Source organism: Malus domestica, chromosome 02 (genome assembly GCF_042453785.1).
Source record: "Malus domestica chromosome 02, GDT2T_hap1".
Taxonomy (NCBI): domain Eukaryota; kingdom Viridiplantae; phylum Streptophyta; class Magnoliopsida; order Rosales; family Rosaceae; genus Malus; species Malus domestica.
This window is the reverse complement of record NC_091662.1, coordinates 33,554,801-33,564,651: the sequence shown is the minus strand read 5'-3', so window position 1 is coordinate 33,564,651 and position 9,851 is coordinate 33,554,801. Positions and strand designations below refer to the sequence as shown.

General features: G+C 38.6%; 1 protein-coding gene across 11 annotated transcripts; it reads right to left on the bottom strand.

The window, feature by feature from the left end:
• Nucleotides 1-801: 801 nt before the first annotated feature.
• On the bottom strand, nt 802-9,396 carry LOC103411014 (histone-lysine N-methyltransferase ATXR7). 11 transcript variants are annotated; one of them, XM_070817861.1, is made up of 18 exons: nt 8,729-9,364; nt 8,503-8,619; nt 7,439-7,741; nt 6,794-7,135; nt 6,416-6,715; nt 5,787-6,281; nt 5,074-5,686; nt 4,771-4,899; nt 4,235-4,656; nt 4,025-4,147; nt 3,794-3,874; nt 3,184-3,243; nt 2,932-3,083; nt 2,711-2,752; nt 2,537-2,593; nt 2,050-2,177; nt 1,717-1,829; nt 802-1,029 (listed from the first exon to the last, which is right to left on the bottom strand). In XM_070817861.1, exons 1-14 carry the CDS (start codon nt 9,137-9,139, stop codon nt 2,731-2,733), a joined length of 3,570 nt encoding a protein of 1,189 aa, XP_070673962.1. In that variant the 5' UTR covers nt 9,140-9,364; the 3' UTR covers nt 802-1,029; nt 1,717-1,829; nt 2,050-2,177; nt 2,537-2,593; nt 2,711-2,730. The 11 variants fall into 11 exon arrangements, with proteins under 11 accessions (XP_070673962.1, XP_070673964.1, XP_070673963.1 ...); XM_070817863.1 differs by having other exon boundaries at nt 3,190-3,243; XM_070817862.1 differs by lacking the exon at nt 2,050-2,177.
• Between the last annotated feature and the right edge of the window lie 455 nt (nt 9,397-9,851).

Sequence of the window (9,851 nt, the reverse complement as noted above, 5' to 3'; positions counted from 1 at the left end):
AACACAAGCTAGATAGATGAAGTGGAAGAGTGCATCTAGTGTGTTGTGCGACTGTCGTATGCCACTAGAGCTCTAGGTAAAATTTTATAGAATGACAATAAGGCCAACAATGTTCATGGGCAGTCAAGCATCAACACCTGCAAAAACTAAGTGTAGCGGAGATAAAACTGCTTCATTGGATATGTGGGCACGCGAGAAAGGACATGATTAAGAACAAGGATAACCGAGGTGAAGGAGTGGTCGCAATTGACGATAGGTTTGGACATGTGAAACGAAAACTCACAGATGCTCTGGTTATAAATGCGATTATGGGATAGAGGCTCAAGGCGAAAGCGGTAGAAGAATACCTAGGAAGACTGAGAAACTTTAAAAAAAGATATAAAGTACTTGAGGCTAACGCAAGAATTGGAGCAAAACCGAGTTCAGTGGCATTCTATAATTCATACAGCCAACCTCTTAATGGGATAAGGCTACGTTATTGTTGTCGTTGGTAAAGTACATTTTACATCATCAAGGTTTGGAGTCGGTTTCAAAATAGGCCACAAGATTTCAATTTTTTTTGTATTGCAGCCTGACGTTTTGACATCCAACCAATTTATACCTTTCGTTAGGTTGACCGCTATTAACTAATGACGTGAAATGCGAGACCCACCCCCAAAATGTCCTCTCGGTATTTTTTTGTAGCATGGTTGGTGAGTTGGAGGGCTAGTCCAGCTCTGACACGAGTAGTTAATAGTTTACCACACAATCAAGTTAACAAAAAGTATAAAATGTACACATGTCAAAAGTCCGCGCGCAATGTGAAAAATTTGAAACTCATTCCGATTTAAAACTGACCCCAAACCTCGATGGTGTAAACTGTACTTGGCCTTTTATTTTTTTTTATAGGCTAGCTCAAATTTTAAGCCAAAGAGAATTGAACTGGTGTTGAAACAAACGTACAACACATTAAAGAGAGACATACCATACAAGAGGGCACAAAACAAAAGACCTCCGCCCAGCTGCGAAAGTTTGATTATCCTAATATTCCTGCAACCATAGAAAAAATAACAACAAATGAAAGCAAAAAAATAAAATTTAAAGTAAATAAAATAGAAGGGAAGGACAACTCACACACAATTTATACGTTTGCCAATGAAACTATTGGTAAAAAAAAAAACCAAAAATTGCAAACCAATTAGCCAGAGTATCACGTATTGTTCAGGCTTTTGCTAAATATTATTTAAGGATTCCCGTTAAATGGTAGTAAGTTTGAGTTCTTACTCTCCCACACTTTGCATCTAAAAATTACCAAGCAACCGTCACCGTTCTTATGGTAACGTTATCGGCAACATTCCCACGCTCATAGAACAACTTCTCCACTCCAGTCCGCAAAATAATGCAGGATCCTAGAAGTCACACATCATGCAAACATTTCTTCCTAGTTTTGTTACCCAGAAACAAATTGACGGGGTACTCACACGCACATCATAGATCTAAGCGACACACAAATTTCTTCAATGCAAAGGGTAGTTGAATTTTACCATTAACTATAAACAATCAACATGCGCATTCAAGCCAATATATAGATTAAATTTCTTATCATTAAATAAACTTCAATAATGCATGTTTACACAAGATTTTATGTTCCAAAATTTGTTATGTAAGCAGTAAAACATTTAACCGATTTACAGTTTCTAAAGGGGAGAAACTCATCTGCAACACAGTGAAACCTACAAGAATGCACATGGTTCAGGTATATCTTTGACAAGCAGCCGAAATTCTCATTTGTGTGTGATGTTCACGATGGTCACATCACCCAATCTTTGATGTCAACCACGGTTCATAACCTGAAAGAGTATCAAACTTGCATCAATTCCCGTTACGCATGCTTCATCAGTTAAAATAAGCTTGTACAAGTCACACTGCAAAACCCAATTTCTTGTTTTTCTTTTGGCACGAAAATGATTGTCAAAATATTTAAATCAATGGAAACCGTCCATTGAAAACTTATAATGCTAGTGGCACTGTTCATCTTTACTTGAATAAGTTTGTGATTCATAAACATACAATTGATGCTAAACCCAGCCAAAGGGCTCTGCTGTGAATCATCTGTCTTCTTATCTACAGCATCCCACGTATGCTCATCCAGCATGCCAAGGGGAATGTTTTGTATCGTGAAAGAACCATCCCAGCTCCTTCACAAGATTGCATGATTTTTAAAAACCACATTCAAACATTAAACCAATATAATTACATGCCGTATGCAGGCTGCCAACAAATATGACATTTTAAAAAACAATCTCTCAAGCATCCTGATCCTTTTTAAGGACCATATGTAGTTATTGAATAATCCTCAAGTAATAATGCCCCAAATGTATAATACAATCCAAACAAGGGGGCAAAGTAAAAGGAATCAATTGCAATCATCAGGCCTTGGAAGATGCATTCACGAAAAACATGAGAGCAAGAAACTGAAATTTAGTGCAACAGCAATTTGTGCAGGACAAGAGCTGATATGAAGTACAAGAAATTGACGATTAAGAACAAAACATACCTCTGAGAAAGTATACTGCAACGCCAACAACATGCATGGCATAACTAAATGCGTAGCCTGCAAAAAACATTGAGTGACAATTTAGTATGAACAGAATCCAATTACAAAACTCCATTTTTGAGAAGACTCCAATTACAAAACTCCATTGAAGGAAGAATTGTGTAAATTACTTACCAGAGACCTCAAATCACTTCCTAATTCAAAGATCCACGACACCTGAATAAAAGATATGATTCTTAGCAGTATACATAACCATAGGTTATTCTCCAAACCGTTTAGATACAAACTTTATGAACATATAATGAAGCAATAATATTTTTCTTGGTAGAAACACAAAGAAGATGAAAAAGACCACAAAATCAAAGAACATGTATTCTTGTAAGAACAAATCTTACTTTTTCGAACCACAGTTGCAAGGAATCTTCTTCTCCTCCAAAGGAAACTTATAATTGTAAGTAATTTCTTCACCAACAGCTATATGCCGTTTTGCGTAAATGAAGATTCGTTTGTGACCATCAACACTGATAACTTTGGTGTAGCAGTTAGGCTGCAAAACAATTTTTGAGGAACAATGACTTCATATCACGAGACCCAAAATCAAAATAACTCTGATACCGCATATTTGCATTACAATCTAAAGAAGCTACCTCTACCTCACAAGAATGGTTTATAAATCTAGCAACTCCTCCACGTTTTGTAGCATCAACCTACACATATTTCAGAAAGAAAATATTAGCCAATTGATGATAGCTACTTTGCTCCAGTGGTGCACAGCTAACTTTATGAATGGAACAGGAGAAACTAGAGTAGAAGATTAATCCATGCACTGGACAACAACATGCAACAAATGTAAGCAGCAAATGAAGAAGCTAGCAGAATGCCCCATTTCTTGAAGCCAATTCATCTATAATAATTGATCTTATTCTTATGAGCTATAAAGCCGTAAAAAAATGCCAAGTTCCATGCTATAGGAAATGAAATCGACGAAGCCAAAAGTTCCATGACCAGGTCCCAGCCTACAAAGTATTAAATAAAAGAAATGCTTCAGGGAAATTGCTTCTATGCAAATATTACCCACTCCCAAAAGATGTGTTATTCTCATTAGGTCACAGATTATGTGGTCATCAAATTCAATATATTCATAGAAAAATAATGTTCCATGCTATATGCTACAAGTAGCTCAATTATGGACCTGAATTAAAAGAAAACAAGAAAAGAAAATCATTAAAACCAAATTCATAGTGTTGATTCACTAACCACATAACCATCATCAAGCCTAAAAAGATAACTGCTGCCAATTCCTATCTTCTCGTAATGACGCTCACGGATATCAGATATCTGCAAAGTCACAAACTAAAGTAATTAATGCACAAATAAAAGGGAAACCCCATCCTCAACTGGAAAAGGTAAAAAAGAAGGAAAACACACACATACACACAACTAACCAAACATTCTATTGATGAAACAATTATAGTCCAGTAAATATACCCTGGGACGAATCAGTTCTCCAACATATTCAATAACAAAGTCTTCTGCCTCAATTGGCTCCAATGCAACAAGACCCCAATCATGTATCTTGCTTCTCTGGAATTGTAGAAGCTTTTTCCTCGCCTAACAGTACCACGTAATAGTTTATCAGAATTATGTTCAGAAAGACATATATATGTTATCCAAGAAATGATTTCATTCAGAAATGACCTTTAATTGAGTAGCTTTCAGAAGGTCAGCCCCATCAGCAGCAGCAGCAAGATTGCGCATCTTCACCCTATTTGTTCTTGCAGAAAGACCCTTGCCATTTGACCACTGTGATGTATTAATATCAGAACGTTGATACTCAGCATTAACATATTTAATTCCCCTAACACGGGCTCTTTCAGCAGGACTTGCGTTTTGTGACCATCTATGCCATTCCCAGCCATTAATGGACGCCCGGGCGCATCCAGAAGATTTAGGGCAAGGATTTAGTTTCTTGGATTTACCGGACTGTATATTTCTAGCTGCAACTGGCTTACATGCTGCTTTCTTGGGAGCACCATTGGCTACTTTCAAGATCTTTTCGGGACATGACAATTTCAAATCATCCATTGCGCGATACCTTTTCAGCTTTGATGGCTTAGTTACTGTATGCAAAACCATAAATACAGAGAAAGAATAACATAGCAAAGAGTTAAATAAATAATATTATATATAAATAAATAAAAATTGCACGTGCGAATGAGTGAAAGGACACTTACAAGGCTCTCCTATAAGCCTAACATCATGACCATTGCTATTCACAACTTTCTCAACATTATTGTGGTCCCCTTCGTGAGCTGAAACCATCTTTTTACTAGGTTTAGGAGTGCCTTCCATGGGCTTGCTACCTGGATAAAACAGTCCCTACTTATCAGAGAAATTCCATTCTGAGCGATAAACCGACAGGAAGCATACAATATTGAAACAAAAAAGAAATAGAAAAGGAAACTATATCCTGTTCAACAGACCAGAAACGCCAAAGAACTCGCAACACAAATATACATGCGAGGGAAACAGCTTACTTTTCACTGCATGGGAAACCTTCAATAGTTTGCTACTACTAGAATTCTTAGCAATGGCTTGCAATGATGTGGCGCCAACAGACGATTCAGTTTGGGGTTTGCTTTGGCTTCTCTTCTTAGGAATCACGGAAGCAATTTTTAGTTCTGCTTTCTCAGGCATACCTCCAGCTTGCAAAGACATGGTGCCACCATACAATTCAGTTTGGGATTTACTTTGTCTTTGCTTCTTAGGAATCACAGTAGAAAATTTTAGTTCTGTTTTCTCAGGCACATCTCCAGCTTGCAAATATGGGGATCCAACATGCGATTCAGTTTGGGATTTGCATTGTCTTCTCTTCTTAGGAATCACAGTAGCAATTTTTAGCTCTGATTTCTCAGGCACATCTCCAGTAACATGTAATTTCTTTGACTTTTCCACTATTTCATTCTGTAACCCAGTATCACCTAACGTTACAGACGGTGAAGACCCTGACTTTTTCCGCAACAACTTCTTGCGGTGATACGTATATTTACCAATCATTGGAGGAAGTCCTGCGGTGCCAGAATTGTCACAATGCTTTGATTCTTTCTCATGTTTTTCGAGATGGTCTTTATTCCTAGTAAATGCTTTTTCCTGCACCAAAAGAAATAGTAAATATTAACTAAAATGATAGGGAATTCTAGTTATAATAATTCATAGAAAGAGACGAGTACCAAAGGCACAAGCAGCATACCTTATAAGCATGGGTCTTCTTTGAAGTGTGCCATGATGCAAGAAACTGTTGAAGAGAACAGTCAATAAACAATGATTTCCAATCTCTAATGACATAATCATGTAGTTTTTTCCGGCACATTGCTGTGGCAGTATATTCTCCAATCTTAGGAATACATTCATCTGACTTTGAAGGTCGGAATTTGCAAGTGTGTGATGGCACAACAGCTTTAGCTTTGTCTACAAGTCCAGGGGGCAATGGCTCATTTATGTCTTGGTCAACAGACATATCATCTACATGAGAACATAATTCCTTAAAAGCATTTTCCAACAAATTGGACATCTGAATTTCAGGTACAGAATGATCAACAGGCTGTGCTACTTGCGATGGAGATTGGGGGGATACATCAGATGGATTCATCTCTGTAGATTTTGTACTTGAAATCCTCAATTCATCACATGAGTCTGAAGATCCACCAATGCTATTGCTGGGACACTGAGAAGAGCCGACATTCTCCTGCAGCAACAACTATGTTACTCTAACATACTGAAATGATCATAAATTGAACATCTATGAGCTAGTACAGATATCACTAAAATGTTACAGTAAAACAGAAGGGGGAGGGAAAATTGATTGAATCTCCAGATCACCTTCATTAAATTTTCTTGTTTAGACGAAGTAACTAATTTCCCGACCTCCTCATCAACAAAAGATCCAACAAACTCAGTCAAAGCATTCTTTGCAGACAACTGGAGCTCGTTTTCTACATATTCTACAATGCAGTTCATGTCTTCATATGAGGGACTTTTCTGTTTAGATGAATTTCCTCCATTAAGATCCAATGAAGAGATAATTGATGGATGTGCATGATCAACTAATTCCTTTGCCATGACTTCAAAACCAGGCGGGTAATCACCATCATAAGCATCAGAATCTTGCCCGGGTAGTAACTGCATGACCAAATAGGACATTAAGAAACATTAAATAACTTATTAAATGAAAAAAACTAAAGCATGCAAAAGACCTACAGCTTCATGAGGTAACTTATCAATCTTCTCAGCATCTTCACTAGAAGGTATCCTCCACACTGGAGAACCAGACCAAAGTTTCCTCCTCCTCCAAGAAGAGGAGTACTCTGCCACTGAATCATAGAAAACAGCATTCCACATGACTTGCATACAATAATCAAAAAGCATTCTACAAACAACTGCATACGACTCCCAAAAGTTTTCAATGCTTCCAACAGATTTCGTGCTTGGTGGAGGTTCGCTGTAATCTTGATTGATACATGTCTCATCAGCAACAGAGTCGGAAGCTGCAGCCTCACACAAAACAGCAGTACAGTTCTTCATATCTCCAGCAATCTCAGACTGTTTGACACGAAAAAAAAAATATTATCTCATAAAGCAAAGAAAAAGTGTTTGGGAGTACTTTTGGCATGTCAAAAGCACTTTTAGAGAACCAAAACTGTTTTTTGTAGTGTTTGGTTGAAATAAACAAAAGGTGATACTAGGATCAAAGAAGCAGTTTTAGTTCCTTTCCACTTTGACTTTTAATGAAATATTTTATGAGCCACTTAAGAGCTACCAAACAGATGAAATCCACTCAGACAACATGTAACAGGCTTTAAAGTAAGAGAATTAGTAGTCTGCTTTTGGATTTGTATGCACTACCATTTTGCTATACGAGGAACAAGCCTTCACGGCCTGATTAACCCTTTGATTTTTTTTTGTGGTAAAAAACTCATTAATGACATTGCTGATAATCTCATCTAAGACAACCCTGCGAGCTGCCTTCAAAATTCCATGGTGCAGTTGGCTAGAAACTCCCTCAGAAATTTCAGATATAAAGCTTACAGAAGACCCAGTGCCATTGCTTTTGGCATCAGAGTTGGCGACAGTTTCAGTTCCAGGTTTCCAAGCATTTGCAACAGATAATAGGGTGAAGGGCGCACACTTATTCTCAACATGATAAATCTGCGAAAAACAAGTTGACACCAGAGTCAGAAGCATCATAAAAATTTTCAACAGCAGGCTCATAGCAAATCCATGCTATACTAAATATAGAAGACCTGGCAAATTCTATATACTCCATGATTCTAGACACATAAACTTCCATCACTTCATAAAGTAATTGGCAAACAATTTGCACTGCAGCGGGCCCAAATCTGTCCAAGAAGTAGCAAGAGAGAGAAACACTACACACGTTAAGCCCTTTTGTTAAAAGTGGGTTTTACAGACGATGAAACAGTTCGAGGGCATCCACCTCTCACAATATAAAGGTAATTAACAGTACAACAACAACAACAAAGCCTTTTCCCACTAAGTGGGGTAATTAACACTGAACATAAGAAATCAAGTATGCACCAGAGACATCCGTTCACTTTTCACCATCAATGCTTCTTTCTTACTTATAGAATAGAAGCTCGAATCAACATCATAAGCAGCTATTAACTTTCTGAAATGTCTGTTCTTTTCAGTTTTTCTTATTCGATAAGGCTTCGTAGGTTCCTGAATTGAGTGATCATGTTCTAAGTTCTAAATAAACCGCCATAATAATGGAAAACCATCCAGTCATGATGTCGAAACAGTAGCATTTGTTCTAAACCCGACCTCACCAAAATTCACCAAGTTCAATTCTTGGAAAAAATGTGATATTATACAACAAAAATGCCAATTCGATTTTTGATACGAACATACACATCACACAATCATCACATTAGGGACTCAAATCTTACCATGACCGAATCCTGAAGATATCCATATCGATACCACGAGTATAATTCATAAAGAGTATGCGGCCCGCGTTTGTGCCCTTCACCATCCACATACAACCAACAAGACTCTTCATTTGGCTGCATACATACAGAGCAACAAAGGGAAAAAGGAAACTAATAAGACATTAATCAAAAGAACACATATGCTCAACTTTTCGACCCGAACAAAAGAACCAACTATAAGTACCAGTGACATGGGCTGATTGGAATTGGCATGGAAAGCAGAATTGAACTGGGAACCAGGATAAACAACAGGAGCAGGTGAAGGTGTCGGTCCAGGAGCAGGTGTGTCGCGGATAGGCAAATCGCCGCCGTGAGAAGATGGAAAAGAATCGGTGGATGTGGGTGTGGATGCGGCGGTTGAGATGCCAATAGAGAGATACGCGAACCCGGTGGCGACATGATCAGGAAACTGCTTGAAGTACTTCAATGGAACTGGGGCGATCAAGGTGCCATTGACCAGAGGGTACACAGGAAGCTCATCGGGGAGGAACCCAGAGGATAAACCCTCATACAGTTGCTCTTGAATGTACGGACCGCACATTTGTCCGACTTCATTGACGTACGTCCATCCGCTCGCAACGAAAGGTTGAGGCATATATACCACACATCAAAGTCCCCCAGCAGCAAACACATAAAATCAGAAGAACGACTGCGATCTGAACAGATGAGGAGGGAGAGGGGGAGAGGGGGAGAGGGGGATAGGGGGAGAGGGAGAGAGGGGGACACAGGCGGCACGGCTTGATGGAGAGGAAATTAGGGATCGAGACTTTCTGAAGGGAATTGGATTTTACGGTACCAAAGAGGAAAAATAAGGGAAAAAGCTGGCGAATAACATAAAAAATTGTATTTGACGAACTGGTCTACGGTAGTATTTGCCCTTTAAATTCGTTTGGGCCTTGCGGGTCGGGCCGAAATATACTTTAACATAAAATTGAAGAACGAGATTAGTTACACCCAGTAAACGAGATTGTATGATCATAGAGATTGAATTTTTTACGAATGTCCTTAACTTGAAGGTCTTTGGTCCTATTTATAGGTAACTAAGAAGGAGCAACCTTTTCCCAACAAATTTTTCTCTCCTCGAGTGAGAGTCTGAGAGTGACTCCGTGTTCGATTTTTTGCGTTGCCGCCGACTCTTGTCATGGCAGTCCCTTGATTTCCCTTTGTCTTGTTCTTTTTCTTTCTCCGACGGTTTTTTGTAATAACCCCAGCCCCGTTTCCTCCCTAATTTTCCCACAATCTCATCTTCCCTAGTACTTTGTTTGCCTTTGTTTTCATCATCCCAAGCCTCAAATCTGGTTCACCCG